The 24,995-nt window shown below is 40.7% G+C and overlaps 1 protein-coding gene across 1 annotated transcript in view; it reads right to left on the bottom strand.

Annotated features, from left to right (window-relative positions):
- Positions 1-1,573: 1,573 nt before the first annotated feature.
- MTNR1B (melatonin receptor 1B) overlaps positions 1,574-24,995 on the bottom strand; it is a 539,308-nt gene continuing 515,886 nt past the window's right edge. The window contains exon 2 of the mRNA XM_078655959.1: positions 1,574-2,868. Coding sequence (XP_078512085.1) covers positions 2,000-2,868 — 869 coding nt within the window. The 3' untranslated portion in view covers positions 1,574-1,999. The remainder of the gene's footprint in view (positions 2,869-24,995) is intronic.

The raw sequence follows: 24,995 nt of genomic DNA, 5'->3' as shown, positions 1-24,995 counted from the left end.
CCCGATTCCCAAAACACAACATTGTATCGGCCTTAAGAGACATGACTATAAACAACTTCTGCTGGAGTACGCTACTCTGTATTCCCTGGCCACGTGGCACCATATATATGAGCAATGCGAACACACGGGTAAGCTTCTCGCGTGGCTGGAATGCAAGGAGCAGGCGGCGAGATGGGTTAGAGCGATAGCAGGCACAAATGGCGCATTGATCACGGACCCCCAGGGGATTGCAGACGTGTTTGCTGCTCATTTCGAAGATGTCTATCGGGTCCCACAGCACTCACAGTCCCAGTGGGCTGCAGACCTTCTGACCACTATTAACGTGGCGCACATCTCTCTGCAAGACCGAGAAAAATCCTAACTCTAAGACTTTCGGTATTCACAGAAGGCATTTAGTAGTCCTAAAGTTAGGAGTCCTGACTTTACTACTCCTAAACTGAGAAAAATCCTAACTTTAAGACTTTCAGTATTCACAGAAGGCATTTAGGAGTCCTAAAGTTAGGACTCCTAACTTCTGTGAATACCAAAATGAGTAAGTGCCTTCTGTGAATACCAAAACGAGTAAGTTCCTTCTGTGAATACCAAAACGGTAGTAAGTTTAGGATTTTGTCTTAACTCAGTTCTGTGAATCGGGCCCTCTGTAATGCCTGGAAGGTTGCTGTTTATTATCAATAAAATTTATTTTAAAAAAAAATGTTGACCATGGATAATATAATTTTTGAAAATTATTTAAGGCACATTTTTTGTTTGTGACTCCACCCTTTCATAAAACTCCTTTATAAAAATATGTTTATTTAGTTGCACTTTTGTATCAATTTTAGACTTGGACTATTTTGATGTATTGTTGTCTTTATTGAGAGGGCACTTTTCTTCTGTTTCCTGCCATATTTTTAAAATGTTACTTTTCTTTAAGATACTCTGCCCTTTCGTTGTACACGTGCAGAGGCTGACTTTGCTTTTATGAAACTTACCCGAGTTTCTTTTGGCTCATTCACAACATTGAAATATCAATTTCATTTTTCATTGTTCTAACACTAGAAATTGGATTTTCAAGTGCATTGTGGATTCTGAATCACAACATTGAAAAAGTGAGTAAAACACATACATGTATCATATGTGACATTTCAGTATGGGTGACAGCATTATGGTAAGGAGGACTTACGTTGATTAGCTGTGGAAATAAAAAATGTGATGGAAGATAAGGGCTGGAGGGCCAATCGATGTGGCTTGTTTGCTTCTTGATTTTGACATTCAGATTTGAAATTGCCTTCAGATGTATTCTTAACTGACGTGACAGAACTCCTACTCCTAGATTGCCATCAAACGTTTCTTTTTAAAATTTCAAACGTTTTTGTTGATCATCTATATAAATAACATCCCCAGTGATCAACAACTAAATTGACAGCTTAATTTAGCACCTATTTAACTGAAATTAATATGTTAGGTTACATGTTGCTATACTGTTTACATTGAGGAAAACACATATCATGCCTTAAAAATAAATAGTTTACATTTGCAATTAAAAATATTGTAGATTCAATACATTTCTGAAACAGTGAATACCAAATAGGAAGCATGTTACGTATGATTTTATTGCAAAGTTTTACAGAGTAGATTTCTCGAAGAAAAATATGTGTACATTTGTATTTTTATTTTCTAAAAGTATATGTTCTCATTGAAAATGAATTATCTGATGAGAAATAAAGCAAAACATTGTAATACATTGCACTTCTCATATCTGCCATGTATTGACCATATACTTACTGTATGTCTCTTAAAAGTTGTTAGTAACAGAGTTACAAGGTAAAATATCCTCATGTTTATTATTAAAAAATTGAGGAGGGTGCACTGGAAGATTAACAAAAGCACAGTGTTCATTTAACACTAAAGATTTCTATTAATGCAGCATGTGTTAGTTCAACGAAAAGTTAGTGAGTGTGGTTAGCACTATCATGGTAGATCATATTGGCTGCCATGGTTTGGCATGTTCCATGACATTTTATAAGGTATCTGTTTTCATTTGATTATTGTTATTTAAAGCAGGGGACGGCTTGCTCTTTGGTCCCTCGGTTCCGCCCCTCGATGTTTCTTGAAAGAATAGTCTTGGTGACCAGAGGGACATAAGAATCCGCTTGTACTCTCTCCTGAAATTCTGATTTAGCAGACCATAAATTATTGCATTAAGGCAACTGTTAGAGTAGGCCATAAAGTAGCTGACAACGAACAGCCACTCTGGAATCTTAGGAGCAATTTTTGAGGGATTTATTGCCACAGCCAGTCCAATCAGGTTCAGGGGCGCCCAGCAGAAAGCAAAAAGGACAAAAACCACAAACATTGTGAGGAAGTTCCTGAAGTCGCTTTGCTTCATTCTGGGCTTTGTCTCCGACTTCACTTTCTTTCGTACTTGAATGACCAGGATCCAGATCCGCAGGTAACAGAAGGACACAACAGTTATCGGGACAATGAAATGGATGACCACCACCACTATGGTGTAAGAGGAGCTGGCCGTCTGAACAAATGTGCACGAATATATCCGGGAATCGTACTCCAAGGAACCAAGAAAGAAATTTGGAACAATAGCCACCACAGTGAAGGTCCAAATTAGGCAGACGTAGAGCATTGTGTTCCGTGTACTATATAATTTGTCGTAGACAAAGCTGTGGCAAATATAGCAATATCTGTTGATGGCAATCCCGGTGATGTTGAAGATGGATCCAATGACGCTCACCCCCATGACAAATCCACTCACGGTGCAATGGATTTTACCCATGGCCCATCCATTGTTGAAGATGGCTACTAGCACCAGTGGGTAGGGGTATAAGGCCACAACCAGGTCTGCAAACGCCAGGCTCACCACAAACGCATTACCTGAAGGAGGCAAGAAAGAACATATCAAAGATTGTTTTCATCAGCACTGAAAGAGTGTTGTTCACTTTTGGTGAAATACAGTACAGATAGTGTTAAACATGAATATAATATAATCAATAACAACTTAATGCATCTTCTTATACGGACAATATGTCACAGCATGCATCACATCAATCTGGCTGTACCTTCCCCTCACTGGAGGGCATGACTAGCTTATTGATTACATCTGCTCAAAATATTTTTTCCCTTGAAATTAAGCATTCGATTGAGACTCCTGCAGTGTTATCAGTTGAATATGAATATCCAAACTTGCTCTATTTCTTTATTTATATTATTAGCTGCTCATAACCCAGAACTAAAAAATAAAGTAAAACGTCTCCAGGTATGACAAATAAAATGGCAAACATCTCTACTCATTGATCTTATCAAGTATCCATTCCATAGGTCTTTCAAAAGGTCGTGGGAGAAAAACACACACTATCTACTGGTTTAAATAATAGCCTTCTCATAAAATAGTTGTGTACACAAATACACCTAGTTGTAATAAACTAAAGTTTCAGGCATATAAGTTTGTAGTTCACTGATTCTCTTTGCTGAAGTAATTTCTGAAGGTAGAACACAATTCATATCCATTAGATAATACAGCACTGTAGGGTTAGAAAGTTTTTTAATGAGTATAAACGTGAGCCCAAAACAGATCATTAGGCTCATGAATGGATTTCCAGAGAACAGATATGCAGTACTTTCCTTCCTTAAGAGTGAATCATCAGGGCTGACATTATTATTTTTATATGCACTCACTTGAGAGGGAAACCTGTGATTTTTTTTTTTTGCATCCATTCAATTTAAGCATACTGCACTTAGAGAAGACAGACTACCAGGAAATAAAAATAGGTCAGATGCTTGGCATTCCTTCATATTGAAAGTTTCCTAACAAGTAATCAATAAATCAATCAGGTGGCTTGTAAAGTGCGACTACTCACCCGTAAGGCTCTCAAGGTGCTCACTTGTTAATTTAAACATTGGTTTCCGGTGCTTAGCACCTGCACTTAATGATCAACACTAACGCTTTTCATGAACACCAGTTAAGGACATATTCATTTATGAGGAGATTAAGTGATTTGCCAAAAATCCCAGGATTTTGAGCCAACGCCGAGACTTAAACCTGGTTTCCCCGCTCTTAAGTTGGCAGCTCTGGCCATTACGCCACAACACGCCCCACTTTCATGGCTAGTCGTTGCTTCTGTTTTAGATGGATGTTAACAGGAGAAGTGACCTGGTGCAAGCTGCCTCCTAGCTAGAGCCCCTGAACTTGTTTTGTAAAAAAATAATCACTGCTTTTCACTAAACTCTTTGCACTTTGGAGGGACCTGACCTTGACAATGGTTTATTTCAAGGTATAGAGATGCCCACTGGGCCGGCTGTCATTTCTAAATTTGACAGATTGAGTACCAACGGGATGGCGGAGGAAATGTTCTCCATTATCCTAACAGACTGCACTCTGTCTGTCAACCTCTAAGTCAGCCACATTATCTCTTAAAAGACAGTGGTGCAGGCAGGAGAGTGTGTGAGTGTGGGAGTCAGATACTGGAGTGGTATTTGATTTTGAGAAAACTCTCAATGAATGTTGAATGTGACAGATGGAAGCTATGATGGTATTGATATTAGAGCAAGCTTAGTTAGTTATTTGGATTGCATATGTAGGGTATCAAAGTGAAGCTGTGGTGGCAGCAGGTGTATGGTGGGGGAGAGAACCAGGAATGACCTACGATTAGGAGTGGAAGGTGATGAGAGAGAATGTTTTGATATTTCATCAAAAGAGAGGAATATGCTGTCAAATGACAATAGACTGTCATCACTGGCTTGCACTATGACCTTTCATTTACTGGCCTTGTGTTGGGACAAGATCTCAATAGCGAGATTGTGGCCGTTAAGTGATTAATTAAAATTGTTAGAGAAGTAACCTGTGTATGAATAGTAAATAATAGAAGGTCACCATATAGGGATGAGCCAGTGTTCTAAGAGCACAATGTTGCACTCATGGGGACCACCACAAAGAAGCAGGCAAAGCCTGTCAGATTGTGCACCTGTGCTGAGGATAGCAATTTAATTTCATATAATCTGGCCTACTGTCCTGCTCTCCTCCAAGTGCTCCCAGTTAAGGGTTTGCCAAGGCACAAAGCGAGGCAGCAGTATTCAGGCCCTGCAGTCATGTAAAGGCAAGGTGAAAAACACAATGGTTTATAAAGAGGGCATTATAAGGAACACGTTTCAGGTAAGGATTGACTCTATCACTGTCACTAATAATGTTCACAAAACCCCAGGCTATATCTGAGACCATATTCATTCTCTCACACAAATTCCAAGGGATACCACATAGGCCATATTAGCAAATTAGTTCTGTTGATCACATTAATGAGGGCAGAGAGAATACTGAAGACACCAATCTACTGATTGCAAATGGCAATTGTCTGCAATGAAGTTAAATGACACATATTTTAATGGTGGCAAGTCTAGCAGAGGAAACAAATTACTTCACTGGTCCCCACCTCCCCCTAATTGAAAGGTATACTGCTCCTTTTTCTTCTCAACCCATATCCCTTAAGTGCCACAGTCTCCCTGGCCTATGCCATTACCTCAATGTTAACCTTACCAAAGGGGAATCACATGTAAATTCTCCGTCTTTCAATCTATCTCAGTCTCTTTACACATTTCTATATTTGTAAACTATATGTTTCTTTCTGCACCTATTGCTTTATCTATCTATCTATCTATCTATCTATCTATCTATCTATCTATCTATCTATCTATCTATCTATCCATCTATCTCTATCTGTGTACACCTATCTATCTACAGTAGACTTATCTAGCTAAATCTACTTATTTGTCTTTTTGTCCATTCCTATCAACGAGCAAGACGTACAAAGGGTTTTTGAGGATGCAAACAGCCTAATTTGCCGAATTAGGTGTTTATGACCGAAAAAAAGCTTATTTTGATCTATAAAAGGCAAATTGCAATTTGGTAACGAGTTACCAAATTGTTATCATAATTTGCATTTGTGATTTGGTATCTGGAAGTGGCATATATTGGGCGTGCCTTCCAAATATTAATTCGCAGTAGTAAACAGAAATTTAACACATTACCACCAATTTAAAAGTGGTGGTAACCCATTCACAAATGGAAGAAGTGGACCACTTCCTCTTTGAGAATGTAAAAAAATATATTGTTTAGGAGCAGGCAATGGTACTAGGGCCCACTGCCTAACCTTGAAAAACAAAACTTAAGGATTTAATTTTCTTTTTTTAAACGCATAACATTTTCCTTTAAGAAAAATGGTCTACATTAAAAAGAAAAAAAAATAGATTGCTTTATTAAAAAGCAATCACAGACATGGTGGTCTGCTGACCCTAGCAGGCACCATCCCCGATTTGGCTGTCATTCCTAACGGGTCTCAAATTGTGACCTACGCCATTATTATTCATGAGATAGGTTGATTAGTGACCTAGTAGAAATTGCAAATTAAAATAAAAAAAATACATACATTAGGAATGCCAATTTCCAAATCGTGAAATTAGGAAAATGCTGTTCATAATGTTAGTACATGAAATCCCTTATTATCTATCTATCTATCTATCTATCTATCTATCTATCTATCTATCTATCTATCTATCTATCTATCTATCTATCTGTCTGTCTGTCTGTCTGTCTGTCTGTCTGTCTGTCTGTCTGTCTGTCTATCTATCTCAAACTGTCAGTCTCAAAATGTCTTGCCGTCTCTCTCTTTTTACCTCTGTCCCTGTCCCTCTTTTAGCCCGTATGTGTACCTTTCTCTGTTCCTTCCCTTTATCTTCCCTCTCCATCTTTGTTTCTGTCCATCTTGGTGCTTCTGTTCTTCTCTCTGTATCCACCTCTCTCTCTCTACTTTCTATCTTTCTTGAGATAATTGGTAAAGGGAGAGATAATGGGCTATGGACAGGTAAAGAAAAGGAACCAAAATACAGGGGATAAGAAAAAGAGGAGGGTGGCGAGATACAAGGGAGGATAGAAAAAATATAGAGAAACAGGACAGAAGAGAGGGATACAGAGCAGAAGGCATGGATACACTGGAGAGTGGTGAGGGAATCAAAAGGATGGTGAGATACAGAAGAGAAAGTGATATAGTAGAATATAGGCAAAATGGAGAATAGAGAGAAATAGGGGAAGAAAATGGAAAGATTGGGGTGTATAGGGAGTAAGGGAAAGATGAGATGCAGGGCGGCTGAAAGGTGTAAAGAAGCTATAGACAGTGGAAGTCTGAAGAAAAGAACATGGAGATATACAAAGAAGGGTGCACAGGTGCTGGGATACTGATAAGAGAAGAACACAAGTTTACAGATATAGGAGGAGAGAGAAAGATAGAAAGGTGGAAGGTAACTAGATGTGGAGCTATCCAGGGGTGTTCACAGCCCGGAGGTGTTGGGGGCCCCTAGGGTTTCTTGTTTTGGAGGGGGCCCACTTACCCTCTAAGCCATGCTATTGAAGACCTTTCAGAATGCATGCAATGGCATGGAATATTAAATAAATGGCCTGGAAGGTCACTCTGCTTTACTAAGCAGGCCCCTGTAGTGTAGGAACAGCCCTCACTGAGCTCATTCTGCAGGGAGGGCCCTATCATTGTCGTTGCACTACTGGAGCTATCCAGAGATGCAGAATGTCGTTTCCTGTGTTTAAGTGTATGCCAATAATATGCTTAATTTCATCAATTCGTGTCATAAAAGCAGACATACAAACAAATATACAATATTATTGAGGGAATAAAAATATACAAATATTGGTTTATGTGTATGAGGCCTCAAGTGGTCCTCGGCAGAACCCTTACAAGTTTGTGTCGCAGTGCATTCAGTTAACAGTTGCATTCTGAATAATAATGCTGTGCAAACTAGACCTCCATGTGTAGCGTTGTCTGTTACCTGCTCCAGAGCTGGGGTGGACACTACAACTGGTAACGAGATAGGGGATATGTGACTCCAAAGATACAAGACTTCTGTGGTCCAGCAAGCTGCTTGTGCATGCCATGTTTGCCTCAAGAAGTGGTCTATGGTTGTAATTTGTGGGGTCAAAGCACAACACCAGTTTTTGAGTGGCCCTCGAAGAACGTGAAGTCCTTATGGAGGAGCACAGTCAGTAAGCCTGTCAAAAATCCACTGGAAAGGCCATAAGAAGAGATTCTGCTCCAAATCATAACATAGAGCCAGCACAATACAAAGCAGAAACGCTAAAGACAGTGATAACAAGGTGCAAAGAAGCACTAAAAGCAGCAACAGCCAGGTGCAATAAATTACTAAAAGCAGGGACAACCAGGTGCAAAGAAATGCGAAATGCAGCGACAACCAGGTTCAAGAAAATGCTAAAGGAAGTGACAACCGGGTATAGAAAGTACAAACTTACATACCAGCATGAGCAAGGGAAGTGCTATATGACCACGAATCAGGCGTGACATGCCAGTCCAGTTGAGCCACTGATGTGGCAAGTAGCATCAATACACTGAAAGGCCTTCGGAATAGTGAATTTTTTAATGGCTGCCAAGAAGAGTGCCAAATATGGAGCAACCGCGTTCCTTAAACCACCACCTCCTTTCAATACCACCAAAAAGCAGAATATTGGCACCAGATGGACTGCCTGAATAGAAATATTCGATGACTTCTTAGATGCTACCGAAGAAGCAGATCACACAATGATCATCAAATGCTTAAAGAACTTGGCATTTGGCTGAGTAAAAGAGGTGATAAAGAAGATATCAAAAGCTGATGAGGTATCATACCATCAAATCAAGAAAAAGGTGGAGTCCAAGTGCAATCCAATGATGAATATCCACTATGAAAGGTACACTTTCAACCAAGCACATCAACCTAGTGAGACGATGACTGAGTTGGTTGAGAGACTTAATATAAAGCACTGCATGTTAAATTACTTCAATGATGAAGAAGCCATGCGTCTTAGAATTATCAATGGTTGCTTCTCCGATTCATTTCTATGACACATGCAAAGAGAAGCACTCAGTTTGGAGAAAGTGCTCGTGACTGCAAGAGCGGAGGAATTTGCCTATCACAAGCTGCTGATATGGAAGCTGGAATAACCCAAAATGAATCAGCATTGAGCATGAAAAATAAGAAGAAACACAAGGAAGTGGCCCACCTATTGATGCTTTCACAGAAAAAGAAATAGTGTTTCCTTTGTGGATTCTCCTGGACATTGTCTTAAAATCAAGGTAAATGGTTGTTCTACAACTTTCAGCATGGACAGTGGTGGGTCAATAAACATCATGCCAGCAGAAAAGTACAAAGAATTGTCCCTGGTACACATTTCACACCGTTGAGAAAACAGGCGTACACCTGGACAGCTACTAAACCCTTGCAGTCTAAAGGATCCTTTGTTGCACAAGAAAACAACAGTTCAAGTGTCAATTCACGTCCTCCCAGATACTTCTTCGAGTGCATGCTTATTAAGTTTCGATACTGCTTCTGACATGGGACTGATCTCTCTTAACTACATCTTGAATACTCATTCTGAAGAAGTGAATCATTTTCCGACATTGTTTCATGGACTTAAGAAACTTAAGACAATAAAGGTTCGGCTTCACATTATTGAAGATATTCGCCCCTTACACAGCAACACCATCTAATTGTTTTCATTCACAGGAAGCAGTTGAGAAAGAACTATAAACACTATTAAAGCATGTCTTCATGGAGCATTCTACTGGTCCGAAACTGTGGGTTTGACCTAATGTGATGGTGCCAAAAAAAGACAGGTTCAATGTGTAACTTGAACTGGGCGAAAAAAGTAGGTACATCACTACTTTCTGAAAGCATGTTGTTTTTTAGAAAGCTTTTTATAGCATGCAAGTAAAAAAGACAGGCAGTACACTAAATTCATACAATTATAATAAATAGATTAGGTATAGGGCAGTTAAAAAAAGTATACATATTAGTCTAATTCAATCATTTACAAATATCATATAAGACCTCTTCCTCATAACAGAAATAAACAATATTGCTTTTGAGTGCAATGAGTATGCATAGATCCAGCACTAAGTTCTAACGAGGCACATTGCCTTCTTACACCAAGGGCAGAATATTTATAATAGCCTACAGCACATAATACTTAATAGTCTATATCTTACATTGAAAGAGAGATGGACGAATAATCCGCCCACATAGCCTTAAATCTATGAAGCGCTCCTACCCTCTTTGCGTATGCCTCCTCAAACTTGTAGGTCCGGGCCAACTTAGAAAGCCACTGATCTGTTGACGGAACCTTTGATGACTTCAATTCTGCAGTACTAAAGACCTGGCTACTGCTATCGCAATACAGATAAAGTACTGCCGATATTTCGATATCTGGGGCCCAATATGCGAAATGCAATATGAAACCAGAGATGTTGATGGAAGGATAGGTAATGACATGTCGTGGCTAATACTCCTAAAAACCTCCTCCCAAAAATGCTGTATGCTAGGGCATGAAAACAATATATGTACCCATTCACCTGCTCCTTAAGCCTTATATCAAAAACATTGATCCAGAGATAAAGGAAACATTTTATGAAGCCTTTTAGGTGTATATTATGTCAACCATCTAGAAAAGAACGCCATTCATTTAAAGTTGGCCACTCCTAGGGCTTTGTGCCCACACTCACAAACTAGCTGCCATTCTTTAAGATTAAACCTGAAGCCCGTAACTTGGAAAATCATAGGAAGCAACGCCTCCACACATTCAATAGTTATACTTTGACAAATCAGAAAATACCAGTTTCCTATCCCAGCCATTTGCTTATCATTGATACATCTTAACATGGTTTTCGCTGTGTCATCAATCATCATATAATGATTTTTGAAGAAACTGGTTATTTGAAGAAAACTTTGCCATAGAGCTTGTATTTGTCTAACAAATTGCTGTAATAGCAGTTGCCATGTTGTCAGGTTATTAGGCAAATAAAAGTCCCCTTGCTTCTGAAAGGCTAGATCACTCCAGGCCTGGAGGATCCCTTGAGAGAGCTGCAGACCCCAGGACCGACAGTCTTGGAGAAATGAAAGTGCATGGCATATTGGTACATTGTATGCCTTGGAAAACAATTTGGTGCATGAAACTAATGTCGTTAAATACATATATCATGTTTTCTTAGGTAGTTTTATTGTTTGAAGAAAAACAGGTAGTTTAAGTCTGCTTTCTTTTAGCATATGATTTAAAAGAAAATGATCATATTTTGAAGGTGTTCCTGCTAATTGAATTGATTATTTGATCAGCGCCGCCAGATTATATGTGGGAATATGTGGTAGAGCTATCCCTTGTGCTCTATGTCTAGTTGGAGGGGGGTAACGATTTACACAAGCTTGTTTTTTTACCCACATAAACTGGTGAATATTTTTTTCTAGTTCCCTAAAGTATGTATTCGGCACTCTGAGAGAAAAATTCAGAATCGAAAATACAAACGGGGGGAGTACTGACATTTTGACTAAAGAAACTCGGCCCACCATTGACAGAGGCAGAAGCATCCAGCTCTCTAATAAGCTTTTTGCTTTTTTGAGGGTATTCCCATGGTTTAGATGGAATAATTGCGTATAATCGCTTGTTGCATATCACCCAATATATCCTATGGGCCATTGTGGCGAAATCCGCAGCCCTAATGGGAGCTGGGCATCTGCTGTGCTAAATAAGGGCAGCTCTGTTTTTGACTGGTTGACTTTGTACCCACCTAAGTGTATCAAAGCCTGAATTTCGGCCAGTGCTGTCTGTATATTTACACACAAGGCCTTAAGGTATAAAAGTATATCATCAACACAAAAAGTTTAATTTTGGCCATCCCCTTATAGGGCCTTGATTCAAGTGTTAGAACACATTTTAATTGCGAGTGCCTCAATAAAAAGTGAGAACAGGATTCGGGACAATGAGCAACCCTGGCGGGTGTCCATCTAATCTCAACCTCACCCACCTGCTCTGTATTAATAATTATCTTTGCTTCAGCCCCCTTATATACTTCCTGTAACATTGTTATCAATTGGGGTGGGAAACTAAACTTTCCCAAAATATGAAATAGGGTCTGCCAGTTGACAAGGTCAACAAAAATAGGGTTTCCCAGCCATTGATCTACCTGGCAGAAAACCTGTTTGATCAGCATGGACCACTTGCTGAGCAGATGGAGCAATCCTTTTCGTCTAGACTTTCATAAAAAGCTTAAAATCAGAATTTAATTGGCTTGTTGGGTGATAGGAGTTAAGGTCACATGGATCTTTATCTTTTTTTAAGGATGCTGATCCCCACCGCCTCCTTAAATCTTTTGGAGTTAGGGATCCCCTCCCTGATTTGATTAAATAGCAGTGTTAAAATGGGGAAAGATCTGTAAAAAACACCTTATATATTTCCACAGGAAAACCATTGCTCCCACTAGCCTTAGCACTAGCCATACCTTTTATTGTTTCAGCAAGTTCAACAGGTTCTATGGGCTTATTCAAGGCTAAACTATTATCCTTAGTGATTTTTGGAAGGTGGTACATGCTGAAGTAGCCTTCTAACTGCTGTGGGTCGATAACCTGAACTTCAGCATAGATTTGTTTAAAATGACGAAGAAATATTTCCGCTATCCTGTTCTTAAAATCCACTATGCTTGACGAAGAAATATTTCCGCTATCCTGTTCTTAAAATCCACTATGCTTGCAGAGATAGAGTTCTCTTATTTGTGTAATTATTTGACTGTACTGCTGCATTTTAATAGACCATGCTAAAAGTTTACCTATATGCTGGCTTTCTGCTTATGTTTTCTGTTGCTATGCCCTACTAACTGTAACATAGTCTAGAATAAAAAAAATCTTAATTGATCCTTTGCTCTTGCCTGTTCTTGCTTCAATGTCTTATCATCATAGTGTCTTGAGATTGCAAAATTAAGTTTATTCCTAGCCCGTTCTACTGTGTTTTGTAAAATTTCTATCTTCTGCACCTTCTGCTTATGTAGCCTAGCTTTGTAAGATATAACCTGACCCCGAAAAGAGGCCTTAAAAGACTCCCATAACATAAAACATGGGACAGTATTAATGTTATCCTTAAAAACAGCTGTATAAATGTATGCATTTCTGCAATTCAAATTTGGTCCATAAGCAGAGACTTATCAAACTGCCATCTGGGATTTTTCCTTCAAGGTGTTGCTGCTATTATGTCTAGGTTGACTAAAGAGTGGTCAGAGAACGAATTAGTAATAATCTACGACCCTCCTCTTATCTTATCTTATCCACCAAGTAGAAATCCAAGCGTGAAGCTGTTTTAAACCTTGCAGAGTAACATGTATACTGGAAGAGGCCTGGGTGATCTGAATGCCATGGATCTAGTAAGGCGAAGACCTTCATTACGGTCTTACTCAACTTAGGGGTCTTTGGTTTCATTTGTTGCTTGGTCTTATTTGAGGTATCTACTCTTAGATATTGTATAAAGTTGAAGTCCCCTCCTATAACTATCGTACCTTGAGCATTTATGAGCAGATAATAGATCTGTATTAAGGCTTTAGTATCATCGTGAAATGAGCCATAATAATTCAAAAAATTGAGGACTGAAAAGATGCTGTCGAAAGGATGAAGACACTCTTTTCTAGTAAGGATCCAATGTATTTCTTAAGCATAGGAAATACAACCAGCAGGGCAGCAGGGAAACCAGCAGCTGCCTCAGCCCTTAAATACAAACAATTCCACATTCCAAATCTCCACTTCTACCCCACATTAGGGGCCGATTATGATTGCGGTTTTTCCGATTCGGAAAAACCGCTGCGGAGCCTTCAAAGACCCACCGCCAAATTAGGATGGCTGGTGGGTCTGGAATTCCGTCCGCAACTTTTCCGCCGCGGTCGCCTTCCGACCGTGGCGGAAAAGCTCTAACATGGCTGGCGGTGTCTATGAGACACCGCCAGCCATATTAGGATGGTGGTGAATACATGCTTTTCCGCGGCAGGTTTTCCCCCGTGGAAAAGCATACGGACTTTCACTTCGGGGGCCCGTTGCGGGCCCCCTGGGTGAAAGGGGAGTGGGGGGTGCACATGGGGGGTACCTATAGTACCCCCCTGCATTTGCATGCACAAAGTGGCAGGCACTGCGCAGTGCCTGCTGCTTTGTGCATGCAAATGCGATGCATGCATTTTTAACCTTGCGGCGGGTGCAGCTTGAAGCTGCATCCGCCGCAATGTTAAAGATAGAGGATGTGACCGCCACCCTGGCTGTCACATCCTAATCTGCTCGGAGGGAACGCCGCTGCCCCTGTGGACGTTCCCTCCTCCTCAGGGGTCGCGGACGGACTCAAGTCCGTCCGCGATCCTAATCGGCCCCTAAGACCAAACACATCTTTCTCCTTTTATGAAAGAATACCATATCATTAAATAAATGACTTAAAAGTAAAAGAAACACAAAAGAAAATAATACTGATATGAATCACTAAAACAGTTTTTATAATGATGAAGCTATACCGCAGGAAAAGGTAACATATTATGACACATAGGGGCCTATTATGATTGCGGTTTTCCCGCATCCTCCAGGCCGGCGGAAGCCACCGCCGGCCCGGAGGATGCGGGAAAACCGCCGCGGAGCCTAGAAAGACCCACCGCCATATTAGGATGGCTGGTGGGTCTTGCATTCAGTCTGCAGCTTTTCCGCTGCGGTCGCCTTCCGACCGCAGCGGAAAAGCTTTAACATGGCTGGCGGTGTCTATCAGACACCGCCAGCCATATTAGGATGGTGTAAAATGTATGCTTTTCCGCAGCGGCTTTTCCGCCGTGGAAAAGCATACGGACCTTTACTTCGGGGGCTCCCTGGGTGAAGGGGGTGTGGGTGGTGCACATGGGGGGTACCTATGGTACCCCCCTGCATTTGCGTGTACAAAGCAGCAGGCACCGCGCGGTGCCTGCCGCTTTGTGAACGCAAATGCGGTGGATGCATTTTTAACATTGCGGCGGGTGCAGCTTGAAGCTGCACCCGCCGCAATGTTAAAGATAGAGGATGGGACCGCCACCCTGGCAGTCACATCCTAATCTGCACGGAGGGTACGCCGCAGCCCATGCGGACGTTCCCTCCTATTCTGGGGTCGCGGACGGACTCAAGTACGTCCGCGATCCTAATCGACCCCATAATATTGTAACCACCTGCAAGGTCTCACAGAAGAGGACCCCATTGTTTTAGCATCATCACTGACAAGATTTAATTTAATTTCTTTTGTATGTCCAACTTCTCCTTACTTGAGCATCTGCCATTCTCCAACAGAACCACACACACTTTTTTCCACACATACAACCTTTTTAGGTCCCGAGAATTTAGAATGCCCCTTGGCAACTACCCCTGGCAACCTGGCTCTCACAAAATCCCTTTCTTTGACTTGTAATTGTCTACCAGTCTTCTTGGAAACATACTTACTCTGTGCACATTCCCTTTAAGTAGCCACATTGGACTACTTCTCTTTCAATTCCATAGAATTGCACATCCATGGACGCACCAATCTATTTGCTGCTTGCCTCCGTTTTTAACACTGCAAACGGGGACACACCAGTGGATATACATGGTGTGGTGCGCAAAGCACATATAATATTCTCCAATTCCTTACGCCAATCCAAACCACTAGCCATTGACAACTGTTTGGTGTCTTAAATTACGTGATTACACCTTTCCACTAAGCCATTGCTCCTAGGATGGTACAGCGTGGTAGTAACCTGTACCACACCTCATTACCTCATGAACCTGCCAAACTCTTTAGATCTAAACTGAACCCTGTTGTCCGCGCCAATCTCCATGGGAGCACCTTCACGCATGAACCACTGTATTGACACTGAGCACAAATTTCACCTCAGGTCAACGTGAACAATAATCTACTAGGACAATACCATACTTCTGATCTTTCCTCAGCACATTCAAAGGACCAATAATGCCCATTCCTAGTTTTACCCAGGGTTTCTCTGGAACCAGAACCGCTTCCACAGGACTGGGAACTGTTACCTGAGACTTGTCACTGAGAGCACAGGCCAGACACTCCCTCACCAAATGCTCCACATCCTTGTTTAAACCAGGCCACCAAAATGTATCTCTGATTCTCCTCTTCATGGCCCTCATCCCTACATGACTGTCATGGGCGAATTCCAAAATGTTTCCACGAGGTGCTTGAGGAACAACTAACACATTCGCTCTTCTTACTATGCCCTCAGACACCCTCAATTCCTCAAAAACTCTTTGTACACTTTGCACGCATCCTTCACGTTCCCTTTAGGCCACCCTACATCACATCTTGTCTAGCAGCTTCTTTCCATTGTCAATACAACACCTCACAAGCTACTATACTCCATTCACTATCTTTGTTAACCTCTTCCTCCATATCCATTTCAAGGTCACTCTGGATAAACAATCTGCAAAAATGTTTTTCACCCCAGGAAGATACACAAGTTTGAATTGAAAATCTTGCATGTGATAATATCATTTAGCAATCTTTTGCCTGCCCCTTTCATGGTGAACAAGTTGAGTAATGGTTTATGATCCATACACAAGGTAAACTCTGTCTAAAGCATGCCTAAAGCAGTCTACTCCACACCAACATGCCAATGCTTCTTGTTCAATAACTGAGTAAGTGCTTTCAGCCCACGCAATGCATGTGAACCAAAAGTTACAATTTCATCCTTGCCATTCCTTGTCTGCATGAGTACAGCAACCAATCCATGTTGACTAGCATCAGTTACAACAACACAAGGATCGCAAGTGTCAAATGCTATGAGAGGAATAGCACCTGCGACTGCACACTTCATTAATCAAACTCTTTGTTCACCTTATTTGACCATTCAAATTTGATATTATTTTTGAGAAGAATCCTCATTACCTTGGTTCTTTTGGCACATAATGGTACAAAACGAGCATAGAATTCCAACATGCCAAAGAAAGACCTTAAATTGCTCCTTGCTTTTTGGAGTTGGAAACTCTTCGATGGCCTTGACTAAGGCCTCCTTAGGATCGATCCCCTCAGCTGATGATTTGTGCCCTAAACAATCCACACTGGACACTCCAAACTTACACTTAGAAGACTTAAGAGTAACTTCCTTCTCTTTGAGAATTGTTAACACCTGTGCTAATGTTTCATCATGTTCTTTTTCATTTGCACCATACAGTAAGAGGTCATCTTGAAAATATCTAACGTTGTCCACACCCTTGAACATAGCCTCAATAACTTGCTGAAACACCGACGAGGCTGAGGACAATCTGAAAGGCATGCCCTTAAATCTGCAAGTCTCACAAGGTTTAGCAAATGACATCAAGTGGTGTGAATCTTTGTGTAGAGAAATTTGGTGATATGCAGAGGACACATCAAGGGTAGAAAACACTTTAGTTTCTCTAACTATTGACAGCATTTCAGTAATATTTGGTAAAGGATGCCTATCAACCCATATCCTCTCGTTTAAGTCTCTCAAATCGATACACATCCTTAAAGATCCATTGGGCTTCCTAGCTAAAACTATCAGCGAAAGCCACTCTGAGCTTTCGATGGGCTCAATTATATTCTCTAGACATTTTTTTTCCAATTCTTTTTTTAGTTCATCTTTAATGGAAATGGGAACATGTCTCAACTTATGTACCACTGGTTTAACCCCAGTTTTCTATTGAATGTGGTGAGTAAAGCGTTTGATTTTCCCAAGTCTGTCTTCAAACACATCAGGAAATGCTTACGTCCAAACACAATGTTCTACAGACATTATATGTGCCACCTCTTTTCGTAAGAGAACTTGTTCTCGACTGTTGGGCTCAAGCACAATTGTCAAATCACACTGATCCAACCACCCCAATAAATTTGATCCATCAATCGCTGGGTACACTGTACTATTAGTCACACTCCCTTTAAACTCTATACTTGCATCAAATTCGCCTAACACTTCAACAGGTTTTCCTCATAGACCACCACTTTCACTTTGGATTTTCTCAATTGTATACTATTCAATTTCCTCCATTCATCCACGCCTATCCGAGTAAAGATATAGCCTGAATCAGCCATCATGTTGATTTCCGTACCATTAACTAAGATGATACAGTGAGGTTTCCTGACATGTGACTCAGTAACAGAGGCAATTTCATTACCCACATTTTCTTTTGAAATAATGTCATTACAATTTTCACCTTTACCCACCATGCACACAATACTCCCTCATCTGAATTAGAGTGATAACTCACCAGATTCCCATCAACAGTATTCACAGACTTATTGACTTACACACCTTTGTTAAATTTAGCTTTACATACTTTCATGAAATGTCCTTTTTTTTTTACATTTACTACACCATTTGTCTAGAGCAGGGTACATGGGAGAGTTTCCTAAATTAAATTTGCTGCCTCACCGATAACACTCATATTTATTCTTCTTTTCTTCGTTTTTGGACAATACTTTTTTAGTCTTTTCTTGTGCTTCTACAGACTGAACATGAGCACTGATATGCATCTGTTTCATAACTTTTGTGGTAGATTCAATTCCACTTGCCAATTCAATAGCTTTATCCAAAGTCATATTGTCAACTGAAAGACGTTTTTCTTTAACCTTTTTACTGCTCGACTTTTCTACCACTTGGTCACGGAAGACTTCCTCTTAAAAAACGTCTTAAATTCACACGTTGCAGCTAAAACCCTTAAATCCGTAACAAAACTTTCAACCGATTCACCAGCCATCTGATGTCTTGTATAGAATTTATGTTGTTCCATTATGACATTCCTTTTCTTTTTGAAACGTAGATCCAAAACTTTTATAGCGGATGCACATTCATCAATGACTAATAACAAAAACAGAAGAGTTCCCGCAGGACTTATTTCATCTTATTTAGCAATTTATGTATACGTCAAAACAATGAACATAGTCGACAGAAAACAAGTGATTATAATTTGATCAGTGTGTTTTTTATAAGGACATAAGATATATCCAAAAAATGTATACCCTATTTGATCAGCATAGGTAGACATCCATATGACAATTCATGTACGGCAACCAACACAAAAGACTGCGACTTCAGTTTTTTATATATGAGCAGTATAGACTGACACTTTTGCAAATTATATGGACAATATATACAATTTATGCCATATATACATTATTTAACAACTATATACATTCTTGATATACATAGCTTGATGATGTCGTTAGCAAAAGAGTGTCAATTCGTCGACGTTTCAGTCTCACACACCACAAATAACCGAGACCATCATCAGGGCAACCGTTGCACCATGAATAGATTTATCGTCCAAGTAGACCTATCTTGTCCTCCTTTCTCTTTATTTATAAGCAACTAGGAAGATGGATCCAGATTCTCGATCAGTTTGTTCGGGCATAATTAATTTGACTTTGTGGAATTGTCAGGGAATAAACCTCCGGCGTGGTCCACCACTCGCTCAAACAGTCGTGTGTTTGTGGTGTGTGAGACCGAAACGTCGACGAATTGACACTCTTTTGCTAACGACATCATCAAGCTATGTATATTAAGAATGTATCTATGTGCGGGGGCCATTTTGAACTAGTTATGGTGTTATGTGCAGAGTCATGTGGGGGCCATATTAAAGTGGTGTGAAAAGCTGATAATAACGAAATCAAGTTACTCGATCCTCAGAGTCTGAAAGAGTGAACAAAACACAAAAAATCATAAATAGAACAACATGTAACCCAATCCTAAAGTTAACTGAAATAAGACCTTAACTAGTTCAAAATGGCCCCCACACTTCGGACTGGTAAACAGTCCGTCGTTGTTGTTTATCCCAAATGCACCCGGTGTGCTATTTCAAACGCACTCGAGCATGAACTTTACACGTCAATGGGAACTTGTGATCCATAGCGTCTCGGTAGCACGTTTCCAGTGAGTATTAACCTCCCGCATCTTTGACAACTTTTTTGGCACTATAGTCGGGCATGAGTTATTATGACCAAGTTTATCGTGGTTGAGGGTGTCTTGTTTCATTTTCTGTATACAACCCGTAGCTCACCATTTTTAAACCCGACAGTTATCGAACCACTTGCTTGCATCAAGCGTTATAATTACACTCTACACGATGCTTATTACCTTTATGTTTCCAATCATAATTGTTCGGTGACGGGTTTCTCTTTATCTTGTCACAAAGCGTAGCTCACCTTAAATATTTATAATTGACAGTTATCAAATTACTTGCTTGCATTGAATTGTACGACTACACATGATGCTCCCTTAGGATTATCTGATGTTTTAAATAATAGTTGTTTCCTCATTGAGAAGATGTTTGTTTGACTTTAAATGTGCATAGCAGATATCACCCCTGAAAACAGTCCGTTTTTTATTTTGTTTACAGATTATTCCCCTGATGAAGGGCTGGACAAGCCCGAAATGCATAGGGATATGGAAATAATCAGTTTGGATGTATTTACTGACGTCTAAAGAATAACTTTATCACATGGATGAAATTTACCAATTTGTAATGATGAAATGATTACCACAATTACAAATTGATTTTGAATGAACGTGGTGCACTGGGGGACAACTCCCATCGGGAGATTGCGACATAGTATTTTCTTTAAATATAGAAAACTAGCAGCTTGTCCCGACGTTGTCCGGGGTCAATAAGGCTTCCAGGTAGCAGGAACTCCCTTACCTTGCGTCAATTGCCCCCGGACAACGTCAGGTCGGGCTGTCCAACAGAAATATCTTAGGGTCTATGGAGTTTCTTTGTTTACATGCATACCCTATAAAACCCCACAGTTAGAGACCTCCCTACTACACATTTTGTCCGTCCTTTAAAACCCCACAGTTACAGACCTCCCGGGGGCAATGACGCTTACAGGTAGCTGGAACTCCCTTACCTCGCGTCATCCTCTGGGGCCGTCTCAGCCCCACGGCCCCAATGTCGGCGCCGCTGTCTTCCGCGCTCCTCCCGCCGAACGCCGCATTCGTTTTCCTCCCCACGGCTCCGCACTTCAGTGAACTGGGTGTAGGTTCCGCTCCTCCCGCTGAACGCCGCGTTACTTTGCCCTCCCCACTGCTATCCGCCGCTCCTCCTCGCATGATGTCAGCACGTTAGCGCACACGACGGCCGGTGCTACTTCCAAGGGACTACTTTTTTTTCTAAGGTATATTTTTGAAAGAACGGATTTTTTGGGGGGTATATAGCCTATGTCACTCTGCAGACCCTGCCAATTCCAATGATGTATTGGGTGTTTGGATTGGCGCTCCGGTTCCCGAGTTTACCCGCCTCAAAGGTTCCCACTTCTTACTTTATAATAGTAGTATAGATATAAAAGCAAAATGATGCCACTAACATAAATTATACCATAACATAAGTATTTGTAAAGTGCACTTATCACCCTTGGGCCTCAAGGTGCTGAATAACAGATGTTTATTGTTACCCAACTCAATGGTACTCATTTTATCGACCTCATTACCCAACTCAATGGTACTCATTTTATCGACCTCAGATGGATGAAAGGCTGAGTGGCCCGCTGGGATTTATACCTGTGACCATGAGGTCAAACACAGCTCCCTGCAGTGGATGCATTAGTCCACTAAGCCACCAGACCCAGATGGGTCTGGATTAACAAGTGTCGCCCACTGAAGATGTGGAGATTCACTGAAGAAGAAAAACAAAAACACAATGTCAAAGGCTTTTAAATGAAGAGGCGTGCCTATCGCTGAAATTTTATATTCACTGTGTGAAGAGCGTGCCTATTGCTGAATAAATATGTAGGACTAATTAAATTCAGAATGGTAAGCCATTTACTTAAAAGGCGTGCCTATCATCGATAAATACATGTTGTCCAGCAAAATGAATGTATTCAGCCAATTCTCTTAAAAAGGCTGCAAACGTGAATACATGCCACGCACTGACATTGACAGAAGTTATAATGTTGCTGATAAGGCCGTCTTAAAATGGCCGCTGCGAACGTGTTGACGAGTGCAGCAGTAAGGAAGCCAGAGGGGTTACTCGCAGCTGAAACTCTCTAGTGCATTCAGTGAAGTAAGCCCAATTTTTTAACCGGAAACGCTTCCCTCATAAACGCACGACTCACCGCCCTGCCGAGTGCGGAGTGCACACCTGTCACGAAGATTACAAATCCTTCATAAGCACCACTCTATAGCATGTTTGTGGTAACGTCCTGAAAGTCAAAGTCCCACTTCAGCTGGGACACCGTGCTGGCACGAAGATCTGCTCTGGTACGCTCTGGTCATCGCCACAGAAAAGATGCTGTCGAAAGGATGAAGACGCTCTTTTCTGGTAAGGATCCAATTTATTTCTTAAGCATAGGAAAAACAACCAGCAGGGCAGCAGGTAAAACTAGAAACTGCCTCAGCCCTCAAATACAAACAATTCCACATTCCAAATCCTACATTCCAGTTCTACCCCACATTAAGACCCAACAAGGACCCCAGCAGCTTTGACCTCAATCCAGATCCATCTCTCAACCTCATCCCCTATCACCTTCCTCACCTCGCAGTCTAACAAATTTGCAAACAAATACGTACTGCCTGAGCTGCCACCTTGGCTGAAGTAAAATACTCTTGAGAAAACTTCTTTGGCAATGACAATTTGGAGGTATCAATCTTAAAATGTGTTTCCTGCAGAAATGATACCTCAGGAGAAAAGATACAAGCAATTTTAACAGTGCCCCTACTTTTCAAGCATTTAAGATACCATTTATATTACATAAGATTATCTTTATCCTTTGCGCCATTTCAGTTTGAACCTACCATCACACATTATGCAAAAAGAAATTCTCCATGTTACCTTTGATAAAACCTTGCAACCGTTAGGTCCCTGAACTTCATCCTTAAGCCTTACCAATTCCCTTCGACTTCAACGCATGCTTTTAAAGCTTACCCCTTCCCTACCTGCTTTTACCTTGCTCTTTTTTATCTGAAAACCCTTGGTGCATATTCCACCCACTTCTGACACCCTCCCTGGCCCCACCCGAAGAGGGGAATGGCCCTTAACTCCCCTCCTCAGCCCACCCCAAAAAATGTTTGGCTCCTTGACCTGGCACCTACCCACAAGCTTGTGCTTGCACCCCTTCTGTAAGTTGCACATTATCGCATTTTCACCATCAACAAGACCACCTTAAAGTGCTCCGTGCTTGTGCCTCAAAGTGACACATGGTTCTCCTCACGCCAGCTGGCTAATACCCTTTGGAGCATTGGCATAAAGTAAAAAATCAAAGTGCTGACAATTTGAAAAAAGTGCTGGTTACAAAAAAAAACTGCTCCTGATTTTCGCCTAGCATATAGATAGTAATCTTGATTTAGCTGGTAGAGGACATAAAAACGCCATGATCTACCAGTACTTCAAAAGCTTTATTGTTTAGTTAATTAAAACCATAACAAATTTCCTTTGCACTTCAGATACAGTGTTTAAATATACAATCGATTAAAATAATATTCAAGATTTGCATCAAGATAAAATCCAATACTTAGAAATAAAGTTAAAACCGACAAAAAGAATATAAATATCATAACACAATACGGATTAAAATATTAGTTTGCTTTCAGATGTTTTTCAAAAGCGAGCAGAAACCTTACAATCTTGCAGTTAATTTGTGAGTCCATAGAGTCCAAGCAACCAATGATCGCTGACCTACAGGTGCGCAATCCCTTAATCAGAAAATAATTCTTTAAAAGGAGCGATCGCTCCTGTTTCAACTTTGAACAATGGCAGATAATATGAATTAAGTCCTCTTTGTTGTAACCACAAAGCCGACAGGCAGTGGTCCCTGAATGTTTCCAGGCTGGTGCGTCGGCCATCGTTGGATATTTTCCGAATCTTAGAGCCATCAACCTTTTTTTGATGAAAACTGAGTATGTAGAATCCAGATAAAGCGCCGGAATAAGTAATTTATAGCTGTTAATCACAACCCAAGAGTGGGAGCGATGGGAGAAGATTTCCTTGTCAATAAGCAATGAGTGAAATTTAGCAGCTTTGTTTAGTGCCTGTTTAAATGAATTAAATGGCAAATTTTTGTCCCATAGCTGGGCGGTGCATGTTAATTCCAGTGCACTGGTCAGGAATTTATTTGCCTCAGATCTGCTTCGTGTTTCAAGTTCTTGCCACAAAAATGTATTTAGATTGTCAGAGGCGTTCGTTTTAATCCGGTACCATGTTTTGATGCACGTATATAATCTTCCCACTGACTCATTCATAAGCCAAATTCTAGGCGCATTTGCACTGGTGAGGCCGTGCAGGGAAGTTGAAGGACTTTCTTATATATTTTGATAATCAAGTTATTTAACAGGGCACAATCCTTGCCGTGCATTGTTGCACTTGGGTATGCTAACGTAGGAAGAGCTTTGCTAGCAATTACTGTTAGTAAAGGTTTTAATGAGGGGCCCTCTAGTTTTTTTAACAGGGAGCTAAATGCAAAAATCAGGGCACCAGCTCGTTGTGTAAGATAATGTTTCTGGGGTTTTAAAGTTAGTTTATCATCAATAAAAAAAACAGGTATTTATAACTTGAGACCCTTTGAAGCCTTTTTCCTTCAATACCAATATTGTAACCGTTTGAGCGCCGATTGGAAATTAACATTGTTTTGGTCTTGGAAAAGTTCAGAGTCCGCTTATTCGCGGACAAGAAAAGTGAAAGTTTGGTTAGTAGCCTGATCATACCGACTTTTGTTAGGCTCATAAGTACAATATCATCGGCGTATGCGAGATGTGAGAGTTGCATGGTGCCTAGTCTCGGTGGCTGAGCATTGCAGGTGTTTAGTTTGCCAGAGAGATCCGAAAGGAATAGGTTGAATAAATGAGGGGCAAGGACACAGCCTTGTTTTAGGCCGGTTTCAGTATGCACTTTTCTTGACAATCAGGTACCATCCCCTAGTTTTACTTGTGTCCAAGTGTCCGTATAGAATAGCAACAAGCCCCTTAGTATTCTCTCAGGTATGTCCAATGATCTTAATTTTACCCATAATAAGTCCCGATCCACACTATCAAATGCGGTTTGCAGATCGATAAAACATAAGTTCAACTCCTGTTTGGTACTCTGGCATTTATCTGCTATCATAGTTATTGATAGAATATTTGAAATAGTTCCGATCCCCGCTCTAAACCCCGTTTGGTTAATTGGGATCAGATCTCTCTCGACAGACCAGGTAACCAGATCTTTTAGTAAAA

Source organism: Lissotriton helveticus, chromosome 8 (assembly GCF_964261635.1).
Source record: "Lissotriton helveticus chromosome 8, aLisHel1.1, whole genome shotgun sequence".
Lineage (NCBI taxonomy): Eukaryota > Metazoa > Chordata > Amphibia > Caudata > Salamandridae > Lissotriton > Lissotriton helveticus.
Note: the sequence above shows the minus strand (reverse complement) of the source record. Positions and strands in the feature narration are given on the sequence as shown.